The sequence below is a fragment of the Scophthalmus maximus genome, chromosome 11, assembly GCF_022379125.1.
Source record: "Scophthalmus maximus strain ysfricsl-2021 chromosome 11, ASM2237912v1, whole genome shotgun sequence".
NCBI lineage: Eukaryota > Metazoa > Chordata > Actinopteri > Pleuronectiformes > Scophthalmidae > Scophthalmus > Scophthalmus maximus.
Window position 1 is genome coordinate 5,499,652 of NC_061525.1, and position 21,297 is coordinate 5,520,948.

Below are 21,297 nucleotides of genomic sequence, written 5' to 3' on the forward strand. Positions count from 1 at the left end.
TCCTGCAGGCAGCATGCACACACATACACTTTACTTTTTGTGCACATACACAATATTGGATGGCTGCCTACAACATTCTCCTGTTCTCAAAGTAACACCAGGCTTTGATGGGGCCCTGCATAGTCTGCCAGATTATCCAACATCATACACCGCAGGGGAAGGGTGCACAACAGAAGGCCACTTGGTCCTTACAGCCATACAGTTGAGGACAGCATACACTAACAAAAATTTACAAAGAGATTTGACAGCAGAGAAATTCTATATTCTGCCAACATATAATTTCTATCATACTCTTGCACTAATTTCACGTGTGAGTCTAACATTATGATTCCAACTTTGCTCCCAAACACCTTCGAAAGGCATAATATACTCTTTTCCAAGACGAGCAATATCCAAAAGCAAGTTGTGAACAAGAATAAACTGTTTAGAAAAGGTGTCGCTTTGCAATTTACAGAATTGCTCAGCGTTGGCAGAGATTTGCCCCCTGCCAAATGCTTGTGCAACAACAAAAGACACAAATCATTTTTTCCTCCACTACAATAACACTTAACCATACCAGCTTTATTGAGAGTAATAGTAAGAAATTAGGCAGATGTGTTTGATCTTCATGTAAGCTATGACAATGGCTTTGTGCATGAGTTGTGCAGGGCGTGCCTACATCAATCATGATATCATCAACAATTATATGTTGTATGTCAAGTATACCTGCATTGGCACGGTGTCCACTCTTTTTCCAGGACAGGTACAGTAAATCAAACAAACTAATGCGCTTGCACTGAAGCAGGGAGCTCGCAAAGCGGCATGTTATCATTACCGTCTATTCTTTAGAAACCAAGACCTTTTTAAAGTCTCAAACCTGACGGTCCCTACGTCCATGAAATTGTTCTAGGAGGCATACTGTAGCACCACAGAAGGTAGAGAGAGTACAGCTGTGATGACAGTAGACCTACTACTGCAATGCAACGCCTGGGGAGAGAGGAGAGAAAGTGGGACGCAGCTACAGTAAAGAGAACAAAATAAAGAGTTGACAAAGAGAAAAGAAAAAGAGTGAGGAGATATAGTGAAAGAGGGGGAAAGAAATGGGACATGAAGCTACAGTACAGGGGGGAAGCTGACAGAATATAGACAGAGGTGATAGAGAGTGAAAAGAAAGAATGAGCAAGAAGGGAATGGAAGAGATGCTACTGTTTGTTTTCATTTCAACCCAATTGTGAATACTACTTCTTTTGAATTTTAGTGCTGTGAAAATCAACATGCAATTGCTAGACATTTTCATTAGGTACATTGAAGCACATAATGTAAATCAATCTTCCATGGAAGACAAAAGACTGATTGACGTTGGATAAATACTCCTCAGCTACTGCTTCATTCATTTGCTGTTTTCATCCAGAGACAAAAAGAAGCAAATATCAGCTAATGGTCATAAAACCAAAATGGGAAGTGGAAACAGAATTTATCCACTGTAATTGGACGATTTTGTAAGGTTTAAAGACTAGGTTGAAAATGTATTGATTAATGAAAGAAAATGATCGATGTAAAAGATAATAATATATAAAGATATTGAAGTGACGGCATGAAAGTGACGTGAAGGGCGTTGAGAGAGAGGGTGTGTGACCGTGTCACCTGGCAGCGTTCGAGTTTCCTACACCAACTACAACAATGCTGACAGGACAGGACATAACTGGCAGGCACAGCCTGGACACATGCAGCATTAGACCGCTATCACTCGCACACATATGCACGCACGCACGCACGCACGCACGCACGCACGCACGCACGCACACACACTCTTCTGTACCAGCTTTGTTAAACCAAGGTCTTAGCTGACAAATACAGGTAAATGATGCTGAGAAAAAGAAACATACAATGAATCGATTCAGCATCAGCAGGTTTGTGTTTCCCACAAGGCACAGACAGAGATGAGCACACAACCATCCGCCACCCCAGTTTCACCCCTGTTTGAGACAGACCGTAGTTAATCACATGCCGATAACCCTTACACAGTATATTAACTGTGCTGCGAAGTAGACCGGAAACTCCAAAATGGGTTTAGTGACACGATAATGGTTCTTCATAAAAGATGAAAAGTTACGTCCTTCTGTATTTCTGAGACACAAAACTATCAACTGCAGATAATTCAGTCCGTAAACTGATATGCAGCCTTGTTGGCAATGAACCACCTACCATTCATGATATCTTGTGTCACTGCCTTCCTGAGAAAAAATCCATACCGGATTTAAAATGTTTATAATAGAACTGCAGGTCTCTAATGGTTTAGATTTCAGAGCCACAATCAGATACGATCTTAACATTTTCTGGCCGAGATAAAAAATAATCTAGACACTTTCCCTAACTGAATTGAACCCTTTGTTCAATTTCTTAGAAAAGCTAAACAATTCAAGGGCTGGGGAATTTGTAATGGTCCTCAAGGTTCTTTACGATGATTAGTCTAAATCTCCTGTTTTGATTAGTGAGCTTTTAGAAATCTAGTATGCAGGTACTCTACAGCAGATCGGAATCCATTTATACTGCAGACATTTGAGGATTTTTTTTTTAATATTGCTGGATGATGTCCAAAGTATTGTCAATGGCTGACATCATCACAATATTGAGCCCAGTATTGTAACACAAACTGACAAGATACACTTTTAATTTAGGCCTGAGATCAAGTTAATTAGTTACAGCTGAAGAACCACCACCAGCAACATGTTATTTTAACGGTGACGCTCAGCACCGGTTGAAAATGGGAATCTCAAATACACATTTGCAAATGATAATTAGCATCAGGGCGGCACGTTGGTGCAGTGATTAGCACGAAGGTTCTTGGTTCGAATCCGAGCCTCTCTGTGTGGAGTTTGCATGTTCTCCCCGTGTTTATGTGGGTTTTCCCCAGCTTCCTAACACAGTCCAAAGACATGTAGATGGGGTTTGGTTAATTGGAGACTCTTGATTGACCATAGATGTGAATGTGAGTATGTATGGTTGTTTGTGTCTGTATGGTGGCCCTGTGATGCCCAATGTCAGCTGGGATTGGTTCTTAAAAGACTTTACTCTAGACATCGCCATATGCTAATTTGGTAGACATTGCCCATCCCCAACAAGATAAACCACTCTTTTTGCCATCTTTTGTCACAAAGCTGATACTGTACGATAATAAGTTATAACATGCTTTATGTTTTTTTCTTTTTATTTCGTATTGACGTTAAAACTGCAGTCCTGACCAGTATCTAGGCCAGGTCATCGATAACCTAACTCTGTGATATCAGTTGAATCACAACCCAACCTGGACGGGTTAGCTAACAAGCTGAGTAGTCATCAATAGGCTATTTGTGTGTGTGTGTGGGTGTGTTTGGGTGTGTGTGTAATGCATTATCGACCTTGACGATGTGACAGTGTGTCTGTTGCAGTCAAGGTGCTGATAAAGAAGAGTCATAGTCAGACGAGGCTAAAGTTTGGTCAGCAGAGTCGCCGCTGAACAAAGAGTGAATTGTCTGAGCGGTTCATACAACTGTGAATTTCCCACACAATCACACACGTGAAAATCTCTAAGTGACAAAGCGCAAATACAATTAATAGAAATGCTTGTGGAGCTGAATATTAAGAAAATATTTTATAACTAGTGTGGTATCAGCACCTCTCCCACTCACACACAGATCAGCCTCACTAAGTCATTCTCACGATTTTTCAGAAGATGGCAATGTTTTATCAAATTATTAAGCTCTGAACATTTAATTCTCAGCACTGAATCAAGCATTAATGCGTCATGCCAATGCTGGCTCTGGAAAAGTTGCACAGAGACAGCATGAAAACCTCCACCAATCTTTCACTACTGCTTTATTTTCAGAGGGGAATATTCCACCAACTAACCCGGTGCAACTGTAAAAGCTTGAAAACCGGCCGCAGGCCTGAGGCAATGTTTCTCACTCAATTTTTGAGTCATTAGATACCTCTCAGCGAACACATGCATTCCACACGCAAACACAAATACCCGCAGTGGGCCAAGTTCACACAAGAGAGAGCTTGATCGCAAAACACATAGTTAACACAGGACCCCTTAGATGTCCCTAAACAAGCATACAGTGACGTACATGACTCCAAGCCTTTTACTTGGTTAGTTTGTGTGGACTGAGTGGTTATATTATACTGACACAAAGCAGAACTAAATGCTTCTCCAGCTTGCTCTCTGTTGTCTAAACTTTTAACAAATTCTTTAACAAAAAAATAGTTTTTTCCGCTCAACCTGCAGCCAGTGACCACTTCAACAACATTATGTTTTCCCATAACAACCTTAAGGTCAAAGTTCAGAAGACTGCTGCATGCAAGGGTCATGTGAAATTTCATGTACATATGTTACTGTGCACCATGACACAACACAAATACAAATATAAGGACAAACAGTTTGGGGTCCTATTTGCAAAAAATCAAGCAGTTTAAGAAGATACGGGCTGAAACAGAGATAATAAAAAGAGGAAAATAGGACAATGATATTGTTGCTTTTATAATCAATGAAAAGTGTAGTTAATTTCTGCTTAAAACAAATTGTGGATCAACTCATGAGTTTGATGAACAGTGAGTACTGTTGGGATGCGGCCACAAAACACACTGAGCGAAGGAAAACGCCTCTATGTGTGTTTTATGGTTCTTGAAAAATAAAAGGCTTCCCACACATACTAACACATACAGTTACGTGTCACTCACCTTCTGTAGGCTGGTTGGGTTGAGTTGTGTTTTATCGATGATCTTTATTGCAACCTGTAGGGAAATGGTAAATGAAATAAATGAACAATAATAATCTTACAAAGCAAATATATAAATTCCACATGCACAGAAGGTTCCTAATTTGTTGCAACAAACCATCCAAGACAAACTCAACAAAACAAACAAAAACTGAAGTACAGTCAGTTTTTAAGTTAGATTTTATTCCTGGGCTACTGTGTTGACACAATTTTTGACAAAAGTTTTATATCTCTTATTCAAAGTTGAATAGGACAAAAAAACATGCCAATCAAACCAAACTGCAGTGAGGACAAACAGTGAGCAAGTAGTGAACACAATGAAATCCAAAGCCAGGGCTTCATAAGAGGCTTAACAACATGTGGTGACCTGGTCGAACACTGCGTCAAACTTCCACTATAAACCACCAGTATATGAATGTACTCTGCTTCATGTGGGTGGAACGCAACTGCTCTCACATGATCAGGCCGGCGGTGGAAGCATGAACTTTTCACTGAGCCTGATGGAGATATCATCTCAGCTAATGTAGGTCAGGGTTTTTACGAGACGGAAAGATTACAGTGCGTTTATACACACAAGGAAAAACACGAGTGACTCTCTTTGAGTTTTGTGCTGAGACCAGGCAGTATTGGTTGACTGTAAAGGCTAAGAGAAGGTGCTGTGAACTTGTAGGAAGAGACCTTTAAACCTTTGTGGGCTGCTGAGTCACAGGGTTCACTCTTTTCTGTTCTGGTTGCAAACCCTTCTCGTCACCTCTTTTCCTTCTGTCTCCCCAGTCCCAGCACATATACCTTTACTTCGGTGCAGTCACAAACAGCTTTTGCAGTACATTATCATCTACATTCTTGTTTTGTTTGTTTTAAACTCACCTCTCTGCCAGTCAATATGTGCCGAGCCAGTTTGACCTTGGCAAAGTTGCCCTTGCCGATGGTTTTGAGCAGCCGGTAGTTTCCAATGTGCGGCTGCTCGTCCGAACACAAGGCGATGGAGTTACGACATCGGGCACCAAGAGAGCGGCTTGACCAGCCAGTACCCTTCTCTGAGCGGCTGGCCGACAGGGAGGTATGCTGTGGAGAGAGGAAGACCAATCGTTGGTATGACTGAACACAGTGGCTGCTATTTATGAAAAGAAAATAAGGCACAATTTTGTAGATGCTCATATTGTACATTTATTATTTACCATTAAGTTCAATTAAACGTATTCTTTAACTCATATTGAACTTCAACTGGTTTATAGGAAATGTACGAAAATACAAGTCCTGATCAACTTAGAAGCATCATTATCATCATTCTGAGTATTAAAAGCATGAGAATATATTGGACTAATGAGTTCTAAAACTATACCCAAAAGAAAAATCAGAAAATAACAGTTTCATTTCTTCTTTTATTCTTAAATAGAACAACGTGTGTGTGACCTCTACAGAGTTACCATTTTGTTTGGAATACTGACATTATCATTGTTGCCTTCAATGCTTATAAAACATCTGTATCACTGCTGCTGCATTGATTAGTCAACAAAAATATGACCCTAACCTTTTATAGTTTAAATTATTATTCAGGCAAAACCGATTCAAGCTTATCAAAGGTGGGATGTCCTGCTTTCCTTCTCGTTAATGACAATGATAAATTGAGTCTCTTCGGCTTTCGGACTGGTCAGCTGCAGCTCTAATCTGTATTAACGGCAGTGGTCAACATCTTTTTACAGAAAAAATAAATTAGTAAAAGAGAAGGTCACTGGTCAAACTACCTCCCACTACATAATAACATAACAACACAAATGTGACGAACAAACACCACATGACCTTGACTGTGGCAACAGATGCCCAAAGGTGAAACGCGAGAGTCACCAGGCCACTTGATTCTCATCCGACCCCTCATAGTCTGCATTCCTCACATTAATGCGTGACTGTAAGGTCTCACATTTTGCGGTGGCTGCATGATGCGAGGGGCTACGTCATCAGCCACGAACTCCTGACACTCTGCTGATACACATGACAAGCTTTGGTGTTAAACTATCGTTATATGAAGCTGAGAATAAAAGTTTTTCTTGTAAATCACTGTCTCAGCACAACTCAATCAATGTTATAGGGGATCAATTACAGCAGGATATAGTCAAAAAAGAGTTATCTGAAAATACACAACTTTATTCAGTCGGAATTAACAGAGTTCTACCTAAATATTCACTCTGTCCCTGAAGCTCCCAGGGAGTCTTTTTACTACTTGATATATGTCACTGTTGAAATTAACTTCACTAAAAGTAAAATGACCTAATTGCACAAATAATTGATTCATTGAGGACTGTGCCTGGACTTCGCACCTGACATACAGTAAAGTAATAAACATTAAACTCTAATCCCTCCATCTGCTCTCCATTGCGCACTGAGCGGACACACAAATATCCCACGGAGACAAACCAGGGCATTTAACACTTCATCCCACCTCAGCCTTCCTATCTCTCCAGTCTCTACCCTATAAACCAGTATTAAGCCCAGCACTGGGGTCCAGCTCTTCAGCTCATTACAAGCTAGAGCCACGATAAAACGATATGCAATGTGCTGAAACGTGACTGGTATATTCAAATGCAGTGTGGGGTTACATTGATTGGACACACAAACAACACACACACACTCTGATAAACCACACCATCTTAAACTGCACCCAGTGTGGTAAACATTGTGATGCGATCACAAGATCTTGGGAATATCCAGCAGATAAAAGAAAGTGCACATGCAGAGACAACAACTGCCATTTATGCCAATAACATCATAAAAGCAATCTGCACACAGACGACACCCCTGATGTTGCATAACAATGTGTTACTCATTAAATAAAAACCTTCTTTCTGCCACCATACCAACCCTTTCTTCTCTATCCTTCCCTCTCATTTCATCCAACTGTTCTCGCTTCTTCTCCTCCCCTCCATCCATCCATCCATCCATTCATTCGCCAGTGAGACTTCCGATTGGCTCTCTGCACCTTCCCACCATCCTTCGGGAGTCAAAGAGCCAGCCTCACCCTTCCCTTTGTGGTTCATACCACATGTTTCCTCGCCCTCTTCTTCAGTCCTTCCTTCTTACATATTTCTCTTGCCAAAATGAAAAACTATTTTTAAGGGGTAGACCATTTCTTGGGTATTCTTGTCTGATACAAAACAGAGCAGAGAGATGGAGAGAATAAGTTTTGTAGGAATTTTATCTGTGGGGAGTTGTTGCTCATCATAAGTGGCCAAAAAACACCAACAAAACCTGAAACTGAAAAACTCACCGAAGCAGCTTTCGAAGATTTTAGGAGGAAGCGTTTGAGGGATTACAAAGGCACTTGTGATACTATAGCCACACAGCAGAACAATTTTATTTCTGAACAAATTTTCACCTTCCCCTCGCCCTTCCCCCATTCACTCACCCTCCTTATCCCTCCCCTGGCTCTACCCCATCCCCCAGACAAATTAAATTCGCCTCCCTCTCCTCTGGTCTCCTCTCCAAGCCTGGGCCCGCCCTCTCTTTTGTCTAGCGCCACTATCTTTACTTTCAGCGACCTCACATCAATTTGAGCTTCATAATACATACAACCCCCCCCATAATTCCCTCCAAATCCCACATACTCCTTTCAAGGAGCGCAGACCATCAATTCACCCACTCCTGATACCACGCACTTTCATTTAAGTGGAGGCCCCTCTCTCTGTGTGTGTGTGTGTGTGTGTGTGTGCGAGAGGGAGAGAGAGAGAGAGAGAGAGAGAGAGAGAGAGAGAGAGAGAGAGATGACGTCTCTTGCCAGAAGACTGGGGCAGAAGAGGTATTTGGGTGGAAAGTGGGGAGATGAAAGCTCCCTCCCCCCACATCATTATAAATGTGTAGGGTGACATTTGGTATAGAAGATAGATGGAAGGCTGGTGTGTGTGTGTGTGTGTGTGTGTGTGTGTGTGTGTGTGTGTGTGTGTGTGTGTGTGTGTGTGTGTGTGTGTGTGTATGTGTGTGTATGTGTGTGTGTGTGTGTGTGTGTGCGTGTAAGGGGGGTGGCTGTTACTATGTAATTTGCACATTCAGCAAACAAGCTGCACCTTGTCCTTGTGAACTAAATCCAATTCTCCGTGACGATGCCCTACACCTCACAACTTCTGCCCTGAGCTCTCTGCTCTCTGCTGCTGGTGCAGGTGGAGCAGATGCAGAGGCTAAATGCAGCTAATACTCTACTACCACAGTGCTACCATTCTAAAAAAGTACAGTTGTCAAACACAGTCTCTATTATTTAAATAACAAGCTAAAATAGGTCACTCATATTTTCATTCAAAATAGGAGTTTCAGCCATTTGTATAATATGTTTATAATTATGTGACAACCAAGGACAGAAGTTGAAGATGGAAAGGAGGAGAAAGAAGGTACAGGTGAGTCTGGTTCTTTACTGCTTCGTAACCAGTACCAGTAGAAACGCTACATTCAGTCTCTCCAGGGTACGATCGCTTCCTTTGGGACGTTACGATTCTGAAACTGAGGCGAAAAAACCAAAATATATATAAATCCACAATCTTGGTGATGACGTAACCGCGATATCCCACCACACCACTGCAGCTCATTACAAATGTTAATACAAATATCACATAGTACGACCATTTAATCATATTACAGCTGAGTGTGTTATGTAAAAGTAACATTCCTTCATAGACGTCACAGAAATATCATGAAGCCCTAAAAATCACAAGACATTACTCATGTCTAAATCCCCCTCATTGAGCTGACATTTCATCTCTTATATATAAGATAATGAGTGTAATGAAAATGAGCTGAAATATGTGGTGGCATTGTGGTGACATGCATGTCTGACATTCCATCCGTGATTCTACAGTACAGCAGTTATCTCCCATCTGGGCTGCTGTGTGTGGGCGTTCACAAAAACTCACAAATATTAGAATGGGAACTTCTACTGTGAGTATTTGGCGAAAATCGACTGAACACAATTCCACTTTCTTTTGTACTTCTAAAACCCTGAAGATCTAAAATCTACAATAATCTTCATTTACCAGTTTGAACATATTTGTTTGTTCTTTTAATCTATTTACATGCTGCTCCCCTGCCATGCGTGAATATTGTCAAGCTACAAGGATATTTTATCTTGTCAATACAAATCAATATATAAGTTTCTAATAGTGTAGATATTATTGCAGATTCTGCTATCGGACTAAAATAACTCTACATGCAAGTGTCAGAGTTAATGCTGATAATGCAAAATGCAAATGTGATTTTCTCTTAGTTCCTTGCTCAGTTATTGTTGTTATGAATTACGCTAGGGGAGCGGCAAAAGGAGCTCAGACAGCTACGCCAAAACTCATGGTGTGACGAACACAAACATGTTTCCAAACAATGGCCCACGCCTTGAGGGAGGGGTCTGGCTGCCGAAGGATGGATATACTGTAGGTCTGTAGTGTGTGTGTGTTGGTAGGGAGATGTTGAGTAAAAAACGGATGTTTGACAATGGTCCCCAGCAGAGAAAGGGCGAAACTTTGAGCCATCTTCAACTTCTGCTCGCTCGCTCTCTCTCTCTCACACACACACACTCTCACTCTCACTCTCACTCTCTCTCTCTCTCTCACTCTCACTCTCACTCTCTCTCTCTCTCTCTCTCTCTCTCTCTCTCTCTCTCTCTCTCTCTCTCTCTCTCTCTCTCTCTCTCTCTCTCTCTCTCTCTCTCTCTCTCTCTCTCACACACACTCACACACACACACACACACACACACACACACACACACACACACACACACACACACACACACACACACACACACACACAAACACACACTCACACACACACACACACAGGATGCGTACCCAGTTTCCTCTTTCTCTCTAGCTGCTGTGGCTCTTGACCTTGTGGCCTCAGACTGTTTGTCACTGGCCCTGACACACACCAGCAGACACACCAGATCTCCACATCACAGAACACAACAAAGAGATGATAACACAGCTGGAGAAAAAAGTTTGAGTTATCCAAGTGGCTCATTTGACAAAATGTCATAACACTTCACTTTGATGTCCTGAGTTCTACACACATTTGTGCCATTTGTTCCAGTATGTGGTAACGTGTTGTACTTTGTACTGTCTCCCCCAAAAAATGTCACTTGATTGTAATGTCCAAAAGAGCAGTAGTTAAAACACAGTAAAACTTTTTGGTGTAAATGATAGAATATGTAAAGGTATGGAAATCCTAACCAAAAAGCTCATACCTCAAGTTTGGAGAACGCATGTGCTAAGTTGATTTAGACCACAGAAAACAGCTAAAGAAGAGTGGAGGGACATTCAGATAGTCTCATATAATTATAACTTGTATTGACTCCTCACATGTCAACCATCCATCAGGAGTGTGTGTGTCAAGTGCAGCAGGAAGTTGCATGGACGAAACCTGCGTCACTCCTTGTCCTGGAGACGGATATGTCACAGTGATGACAGCCGGCCTGTCACATGTTGCGTTGCAACACTCAGCAAGCGCTTCCTGGCACGTCCCTCAAGGAAGAGGGAGCTGCCAGGAAAACATGTCAGTGAAAGTGACAGACTGTCTGATACTGTGGAGCCGACTCTCCATCAGCTGCCCAAGCTGATCATTTCATGTGGCCTAAACTAAATGTTTTTTATGAGATCATTTTTTAAAGTAGAAGAACAGAGCAGCTGATTGTTGTTCTTCAGCTTCTGCCAGACTTATTCTAATTCTTACCAATAATCATTAGCCAGACTGAGTCAAACCAGTTATGCTCAAGCAGCTCTTGATAACATATATTGTATATTTCCTCGGGGCAGGCTGAACTGTATTATTAACTCAATCTTAAAATCCTGTCTTATGTGCCAAGTACAATACCAGAAGAATATTTAACATGGCTTTAGAATGGGTTTCTTGAGCATCTTAGCTCAGGATACCGGCTCTACAACGCATGAAACTTCAGTTCATAACTTCATATAACAACATGGTAATTGTGTCAGTCTCGGATTTCTTTCCTCAGCATGTTGATTGATTTTAGATATGGACCATAACATATGGAAAATAACCACCATGTGAACTGTCATCTTCTGTCATTCAATATCCTATTTAAAACACAATTTTGTGTGCCTTCGATGCATTTAATGCTATTGTAATGCACAACAAAAAGATGACCTTTTGAAAAATAACAAACAAATAAAGTCCACTAGTTTTTACACCATGATGCTCCCTCCCTTTGCTGACTCCATTACCTGCTCATGGTGGAACATCTTTGAGTGGATTAAAAAAAAATTCTTTCAACTAACGTGGTGGGAAACAAAGTAGATATTGAGTTGAGGAGGACAACTATCTGATGTTGTGGGTTAAAGGGGGGCCCCCTCCTCCAGTCTGACATTATCTGGCTTCAGTATGCAAAGTGTAACTGGATTCCTTAGTACAGGACACACACGCACAGAGATGCTCTCTGTTTGACTCTGGGCACCGGCCACATTACTCAGCATATCATTCACCACAGGGCTGTGATCATCAGACCAGGCTGAGGATGGGTCAGATTTATTCTGTTTGGATCAGCAGCAGGTGATTAAAGAGCTGAGTCACTCCTTGGCTGTACTGTGGATTCTCTCCCAGTCGCTACACAGACTGATTCTCCTCTGTTCCCCAAACGCTGTCACAGTAAACTCAGAGATTAGCCAGGGACACAGACGAACTATGGGAGCTCATTTCATTTGCTCTGGCAGAATACGGTCTGGATCCCGTCCATTGGTAGGTGATTTCCCTCCAGCAGAAAACCTGCCAGTCCAATCACAACCGATTATCTGATATGGGGCGGGGTTTATAGCGTGACACGGAGAGAAACGACTCTTGTAAACAACCAAGGATGCCACTAATGAGTGAGAATTTGACTAAAAGTACCAGATATTTTTAAATTTCTCCCACAAAAACTACAACACTTGTTTACAGACATTGTGGCATCATCATCACAGGCATCTCCTCGCTACGCCAGGCTACTCCGAGATACTAATACAACAGAGACACAATTTCTTAGATACACCCGATGCATTACGAAAAATTACCATTTAAACCTGTGTCTTATGTTTGTATTTTTGGCCATCATTTCTGTTCGTAATGATGACATTGCTCCACCAAGATGACAACACTCCTGAAATGTAGACTGATGGGACAAATCCACGTGGATTTGTCCCGTAATTTTCCGTCCCTGTAATTTTCCTTCTTCTACTACCACTTCAACAAATACTTTCAGCTTTGCTCTTTAAATCAGCTCTGTATCCAAAACCCTGTTGCAGCTCTATTTTACTTGCATACGCACACCTATCTACCTAATTGCAGCATGAAATTTGACTAACAACTTGCATCACTGGGTCATATATGTGCAGCAATTTCCACCCACTTCCTACTCTATCCTTCTCACAGCTCACAATCATCGTTTGTGACAAGGTCTACATTACATTTTACAATATTTACTTTTTCTCCTCATGTCAAAACCAATTTGTCAAACCCTGGGAGACGTCGACAACCTTTTTTCCTTGAAAAAAGACACGACCAGCCTGGTAATATCTGCTCAATGAATCCATCATTCCTTTCGGAGGTGAGGATTATTGCAGAGCCTCTGAATTTTCATGTATGTGTCTCTTTTTAAGGCAAAATATTGACCAGGCATTTCTTGATGTGTTTCTTTAAGATTACAGTCTTCTGCTGCAGGAAACTATTTAACCTGCCTGTTTTGGCGAAGTCATGACGAAAATAGACGAAGACGCCCACGATGTACTCTCTCTATGCAATTGACCATTTGATAAAGCAAACATTTCCAAAGAAAGGGCTGTTCAGCCCTAAAGGAAAGTTCCAGTTGAAAATGATAATGTAAAATGACAACATCACAGGCTTTCTCTTTCTGCCGACCACAATCAAAGGGCACTCTCTTGTTGCAGAGCTCCAGTCTGCAGCGGCTAATGGACAAAGACAGAGACCGCTTTTCTCTGGTAAACTACACGAACACACACCACTTGGTACAGTCTTTATCTCATACGACTTAGAATTAACATGGAACAGAAGTACACTGTAAGGAAACAAACTTTGAGCAGTCTCCTCAAAAATGGAACACATGTAGATACCATATGAATGTGAAACTATTGTCCATGCAGTTGGAAAGCGAAACAAGTAAGTAACTTGTGTGGCAATGCAGTCACATGGGGTTTAGAAGTTTACAGCTAAAGATCTGTGACTAAATACAGATATCACTGGAGAATAATCTTCATTAAAACAACAAAGAACAATTTTTTTTCTATCTTGCAAAATCTATATCCGACTGCCAGCCGACATGCATACGTACATGATGCTGACAAGAGACTCAAAGAATTTACAAACATACTTAAGAGATCAGGTAGAGCCACGTAGGTTAAACTACAGCAGCTCGGGCCTGAGCACAGACAAGGACAGCGAGACGACACCTGAGGAGCCCCTGTACACAATGAACACAACAGGCCGACTGTGCGCTCTGACAATGAGCACCTCAGTTTCCTTCATGCTTGTCTGCCAGCTAGGTTTTGTAAGTGTAAGTGTGTGTGTGTGTGTGTGTGTGTGTGTGTGTGTGTGTGTGTGTGTGTGTGTGTGTGTGTGTGTGTGTGCGCATGCGTGCGTATACACAATCATTCTTCATAGGATAGCCTGATCTCCAGAAAACACCACCTGTCCAGCGCTGGTCTCCAAATAACCACTTTACACAATAGCTGGCAGGCAAAAGAATATTTTTGTTGACAAAAAGCCATGACAGTCAGATTTGGAACATACCAGTAATTAATTGTTACTGTGTGTTGAATGAACACACATTTAGAGTTGGCCTCTTCATCTTGCATCTGACACTGGGCTCAAATTTGTTGGATCCTGATACATGTTGGACCATCCATCATGTATCAGGATCTGACATAGTCAATATAATCCTCATAGTAAGTGTACTATATGAAAATATTATATGTTGATTTTGAATGTTTGCCTTTTACATTTACATAAATTTCAGCTACTCATCCCTAAACGATATATAAATGACATTCAACATATTTCCACATTACTAGACTCAATGCGCTACACAAAATTCCCTCTGGTGAACATAATCTTTCGATCCATTTGTTTCAATCAGAAATAAAAGCTTTTATAACTACTAAGTTAACATGTACTCACTCAACAGTAACTAAAATAACATCAACAATTCCAGATATTCTTGAATATGCCACTCAGATTTTGTTAAGTGCAATGCCTTAAAACATAATGGCCTCTGCCGTGCTCATTTACACAAAGGTCTGCCAAATCTCTTAAGCTCTTTTCCCAGCACTGCTCTACTTTATATTCACACTTGCATACTTTCACAGCTACGACAATTTGCCACCGCTGCCTGATGATGAAAGTCACCAGAGAAACTGGGAGCTCACTAACTAGCCCATGGGCTACTTAGTATTATCTTTTAAGGCTGTAACTGGACCAGTTCTCCAACCCTGGGGCTCCTGTTACACCCATAACTCAAAATAAGTTGGTCAAGTGTACAAAACACACTAGCGAGGCATTGTGACCAATATAGCTTGCTCAATATGAACCTGCATAATTCTATAGCGGTCATATATGGTTCAGTTGGCTTCTGAAGACCAGATGATTAAAAGCCAGGGGCTGTTTCAGAGTGTGTCAGATGTGTTTCTAGGTGAAACGAATGCCAGTGGGGGCATCAGAGGTGGGTGTTGTCTTTTGGGTTACATGTCAGGACAGCAAGCTTGTGAGTCTTTCGGTTGTCCAGGAAACACAGAAGAACCCTGCACTGCACAGCAGAAGCACACAGAGAGGTTCTGGGCTTTTAATTTGAACACACAGCTTGTGCATGTACCCACAAGTTTCTACTCACCCACACCTAATATATGACTCCCTTTTCTCTCTCTCTCATACACAGATAAAAACCGCATGAATAGCCCCAAGCTAAAAAGTGTGTCCATTCCCACAGTACAGCAGCAAACAGCAGACACACAAGGTGCCTTTTACAGCACTTGTAAGGATCTTCACTGACTTCATTTCATACGTTTAATCATCACGTGCTAACTCCAACCTATTGGTATGTGATGATACTCGAGGGGGAGATGATCACTGATTGTGACACAATCCCAGAAGTAGAACTGAAGATGATTCATGAAATTATTATGCAAGACCACAACATGTGATAGAATTGTATAGACCAAAATGTGTCAAAGGTCTTGAGTAGCTAAATTGAAAGAGACAAAGAATCAAAACACACATGCCAAGGCCATTACTAAAACTTAACTTCTGCACAAATTATTTAACTGCTTATCAAATTAGGTAATCCAGATTGTATTTAAGGTTTAAGTGTAGGTTTCTCGTGCATGTTGTAAAGGAATCCAATTTCAAATTATAAGATATACAATGAAAACGCATGAGTAAAATTTCAGGATTTAAAATTACAGGTAAAGTATGCAAAAAGCCACTAGAACTAGTCCAAGTAGTGAGAGTACGCGACAGCCAGGGGACAGTGATGCTGCCTGAAGTTGGGAGGAAGAGTCCGCCCCTGGATCTGGTGTCTGTCACTCTGGATGCTCAGAGCCTGGTGGCAGATGGAGGTAAAGGTGGGTAACAAGAGGAGAAGTGAAACAAACAGAGGAGGGAAAGACTGGCAGAAAAGGAGGCAATTGAAGGAAGAGAGGGCAAACATGCACATTTAAGATCCTGGGGCCTGTACTACTATGACTTCAACATAGCCAGGATGTGTTCATTATCTGGATTGACAAGAAAAAACACGTTGTCAGTCACAAAGAACTGTTCATTCAGTTCATTCAGATCAAGAGAAATATTGATCAGTGTGTGGATCATTGTTCTAATGAAAGAGATAGTATAACATTTTTATTACTACGTCTATCGTCACACAGTCTATTTGTGCTGTTGCAAGTGGCATTGATAGAAAAAGAATGTAAAACTCTTTATTTAAGGATTTTATGAAAAGCCAATGGAATGAGTGAATCGTAAATTCAATTCCGGAACCGGAGCCGTTCAAAAAGTGGGCGGTCACTGTTGAGCTCAATATCTGCTGCGCTCTACATTACTATTTTGTCCAAATTGGGATCCTGTAGAATGACTGGTTTTCCAGTGATCCAATTGGTCAGTAGTTGGACTGGTGACTGGCTTTGAGCTCTTATCTCAAACTTAACCTGCCCGGAGCAGGTTAGCCGTTCAGCATGATTTGCCATGGTGATTTACCCCAGTCAGTCACAAATCATGCTTAATAGTACAGGCCTCTGGTGTGACAATGCCTGCCATCACATAAGGAGTGCTGTGACTGAATTACAACCAAATTATTAAAATAGAAATATCAAGGTTCAAAATTCTCTAACTGTGTGTTTGATGTGGTTTCCACTGTGCAGGTCATATAACAGTGAAAGGATGAGAAAACATTTGCTTGTCTCTGGCCCAAAATGTTCATGAAATAGCTCTCAAGCTTAGTGAAAGATAAGATTGTTTGAAGCCAGGAAGAGTAGTTAATAATTATAATTATTTTGACAGATATTGCAATGTGGGTCACAATTTTAGCGGGGTATTTAATTTTCACGAAAAGAAAAATATATACCAACCAAACATGTTCCCTTAGATCTGTAGAATATGAATTGCAGGCTGGTGGCATCACCACGACCCCCTTGGGTTGCCATGGTGAGGTTGCTGACAAGAGTAGCTTGTGAGTACAGCAATCACTCTGCTGCCTAGCTTACAGCCAACCACTTCCCTGCTCTGCTTTCATAAAAGATGCCTCCTATGCAGGCTTGGACACGTTTATTTTATAAGTCATCAAAATGAGGAGGGACCTGAACATTAACCAGTTTTGTTCCGTGAATTTAATTTCACTGTAACATATTGAAGTAAGTTTTTAATAACGAAGAGAACAGAAGGAATTATGTTTCCTACAAGTGTTAACATGACTTCTGACTAACAGGATCATTGCAGTTATCCAACTTTCACAGACCAGATCAGTTCTGTCATGGGCAAGACAATCCTACAGACCACCTGCAGTTTTTCTGTAACAAACACTGAATTGCCAACAGACTATTATTAGTTTACTGCTCTGCATTGTTCAGGATAAACTGTTTTATCACCGCTGCAGTTATTAAACAGGAAAAGGGACCCACCAGTGGCATCCAGCGTTGGTTCTCTCTGAAAATGTTTAATATATGTATCTGAATATATAGAAATAGTTGTTTTTTTAAACGTGAGAAACCGCAAGTTGTTATGACTGAGGCTCCATTTAAAAAGCAGTGTCACCTCCCAGATTCCTACATTTGGGTGTGGCCAGACAAATGTTCAAACCAACCTAAGCCTGGTTGATTTTAAAAATAATCAAAATACAGATTTGATTCTACCAGCTCCAAAAGTGTTTCTGGGTTCTGACAAGGGCAACAGGCAATAAACACCCTAGTGTAACAATCCGCAGTGTGTCTGAGCACCGCCTGACCCACAGTCAAGGATCCCACAGCAGGTTGGTGAGGAGGGGTGGCAGCATCTCTCCCGCGTGTACGACCAGGGCAAAGAAATCATACAGTAACGGCTCCAGATGTTCTTTTTTCAAGTTTTTTTCCCATGGTTGCCATTCAAAATTTACATTACAGCCTGCAGCGTGGTCATAAATCTATATTTCACTTTTGTCAGTCAGTTGGTTTGAGTGTCCCTGCTCAAATATGATACATTTAACAGTGAACACCAAGGAAACCAACTAATGGTTGGGTTAATTCTGTGACTGTCACTGAGATATTTGCACAATATCTAACCAGCAGACACGCAGGGATCGGTGAGGTGACAGCATGCCCTTTAAATAGCCTTTAAAAATCAGGGAAGTATTCTATATTGTGTCAGCTGCTGCAAAAGGAAGTGGCTCTTTGTGAGGGGCTTCAAATGTAAAAGGGCTGTGTGATGTTTCAGGCTGCTGGGTTGGTGTTAGCTAGGTGTCCTTGAGATAAAGGTGGGGATTCTTCCTATAGCTAGACTATTGATGTCAATATGCGGCAAGGGAATATTTGAGAGAGAGGCTCACATCCTTACAAAAAGCAAATCCTCAGAACAGTAACCTGTTAAATCACCTCAGAGTCAACTCAAATTCCCGTCTCCCTCAAAAAACCCAGACGCTGCCACAGAAAAACATCAGCAGGACAAACCGGGCTAGCCTGACACAGCAGATTTCACATCGCCGGGCTCCCCATCACAGTGACTGCCTGGAGGGAACTGGACAGGTCCGACAGGGCGCAGGAGGACGGAGGAAGTGGGAGAGGCTGGAGGTGAGGTGATGGAGGAAGGACGGACAGGAAGCGGGAGGAAGGGATGGGTGCAGGGCAGGGCTGGGTGGGAGGGGAAAGGGCTGGGTGGCCTTGCATCAAATGTATTAATTATTGATCAACAGCTGGGGGGGGAGACAACATGTGCACAGGAAGGTGGAGGAGGTGTGTGTGTGTGTAGGCAAGTCGCTAATTGATTACATTTGTGCATTCTGCATGTCCGAGTAATCAATATCACAAACATGACTCTGCACCCAAGCCTCCCCATCCACCACCCCCCACCCCTGCTCTCCATCCTCATCCTGGCCGTCCTGTGTGTCCAATTGCAACCCGGTCCCAGATGAGCTGGCAGAGATTAGTGCGTCCTGTCGCCCTGTTTGCAGCTGCCCTTTGCACATGGCAGCTTAATCTCAGAGCCTGGTGTGTGTGTGTGTGTGTGTGTGTGTGTGTGTGTGTGTGTGAATAATTTTCTTCAAAACCATAATAAAACCTGATGGGTCGTGGCCCTGGAGGTGACTGTGTTTCCACCATCTACTTACATGGTCCGGGTTCCGCTCGTTCCCAGGCGGCGCCGTGCGTAAAGACATGTTCGTCCCTGAGTGCTCTCCGCCGTCCAGCAGGAAAAAAACACAATAAGTAGCCGGTGGGCTTGTGTTCACGCTGGGTACAAAAAAAAAACCCACCCCACAGATCGGCCTGGTTGTCACTCACGTCAGGCTCCGTGCATCAGGGGGGGAAACAGCTTCTCATACAATCCTCATTGTCACGGTCCATGAAGGCAGCACAGATCACCGGGACAGTGATCCAGCTTAAACTGATACGTTAAAAAAAACAACCTGTTAAGCTACAGCCACATCATGACTGATCGGCGTTGTTGGTACGAACCCAGCCTCATCTGAGGACAAATAAATAAAACAACAGCCCAGACTGAGACCCCCGCTCCGCTTTTCACTTCCCCCCCCAGACCCCCCCTCCCCCCCCCTCCCCGCAGACGCTATCGAACCATTCCGGTGGGCACTGGCTGCATCGTCGACGAAACAATCCCGGTGGTCACCAGTTTACTTTCAGCTGCATCGTCTCTTGGCGAGAAAAAGGGAGAGGAGGAAGAGGAAAACACGTCCACCGAGGGGCGACTGGTATGGGCTGATAACAGCCGTGGGCTCCCCGCGTCCCCGCCGCCGCGGGCTGAGTTGAGGGGGGGAGAGGGGGAGTCTGTGTTTTCCTGTTAGCTAGCTAATGTAATGATTCTGGGCGTCACGGGTCAAACCAGTAGTTACTGTCCCGGAAACAGAGCCAGTCGGGGGTAACACTCGGAGGAGCCGAGAGATGCCCGGGGGGCCACGGGGAAAATAAATCAATGACCAACTGCGGTCGTGTTAGAAGAAAGCGGCGGACGTGCAGCTCCGCAGCCGGTCTCGGGCTCTGCCTCTCGGTGCGGTCCGCCCTTCAGCTCGTCTCGGTCGGTTTGGCGGTGAAGGAAAAACGTCGTCCTCCCTCCCCTCGCGTCGGATAAAACCTAACTGCGTCTTTCACTAGAAGGAGGCGAAAGAAAACGAGAGCGCCGCGCCACCACCACCTCCACCTTCCCGAACAACACCGTGACGAGAGAAAGAGGGAGGGAGAGGACAGCGACGTCACCGGCGACCACAGGCAGGGCCGCTGCGTTGGCGGCTGCTCGTGCGCGCGCACGCACGCACACACACACACACACACACGTACACTCACGCGCGCCCTCTCACTCATGCCGCCTTCAGGGCACTCCTCACAAAATCAGTCCTCAGAAAGTCGGAAGTGATAACTGATACTTGGTAATCGAAATGCAACGACGAATGCTATATCCTCACAAGTGGAGGTGAACGGCCCTGTGACTTTTCGTCACGGAATCCCCTTGAATGTTACTTGGAGGAAAACAACACGGTCTAGTTCTTTTCTGCGAATACATCGCTATCGCCTCCTGGTGGTCGAAATCTAAAAGTATTAAAAATGCATCCATCCCATCCATTCATAATCTACACCGCTTTATCCTCAAAGGGTCGTGGGAAAATAATAAATGTAACATTTACAGTAATGTTTGTTCTTCACTGCTCTGTGATCGGCGAAGACAGATACGTTTTAATTATTTTTGCTTTGATGAATGACATGCGTATATGTTGAAAGGATAGTATTCATAATTATTATTATTATAATTACTTGCAATTTTATTTTGAACAATTATTTACAGTAATATTTACAATGAACATTTTTCTAACCTTATTTTGGTTTATTACTGTTTTTCACTTGAGTTTAA

General features: G+C 42.6%; 1 protein-coding gene across 7 annotated transcripts in view; it reads right to left on the reverse strand.

Annotated features, from left to right (window-relative positions):
* The window catches only part of mark4b (MAP/microtubule affinity-regulating kinase 4b), a 43,888-nt gene extending 23,228 nt beyond the window's left edge, over window positions 1-20,660 (reverse strand). For 2 of the 7 annotated variants that reach the window (XM_035623802.2, XM_035623810.2), the window contains exons 1-3: window positions 19,550-20,659; window positions 5,604-5,801; window positions 4,699-4,752 (exon numbers count right to left, since the gene is read on the reverse strand). In XM_035623802.2, the coding sequence (XP_035479695.1) occupies window positions 4,699-4,752; window positions 5,604-5,801; window positions 19,550-19,597 (300 nt within the window). In that variant the 5' untranslated portion in view covers window positions 19,598-20,659. Of the gene's footprint in view, window positions 1-4,698; window positions 4,753-5,603; window positions 5,802-19,549 lie in introns of all 7 variants that reach the window. The other 5 variants (XM_047335444.1, XM_047335445.1, XM_035623801.2 and 2 more) reach the window with 4 other exon arrangements.
* Window positions 20,661-21,297: the final 637 nt, after the last annotated feature.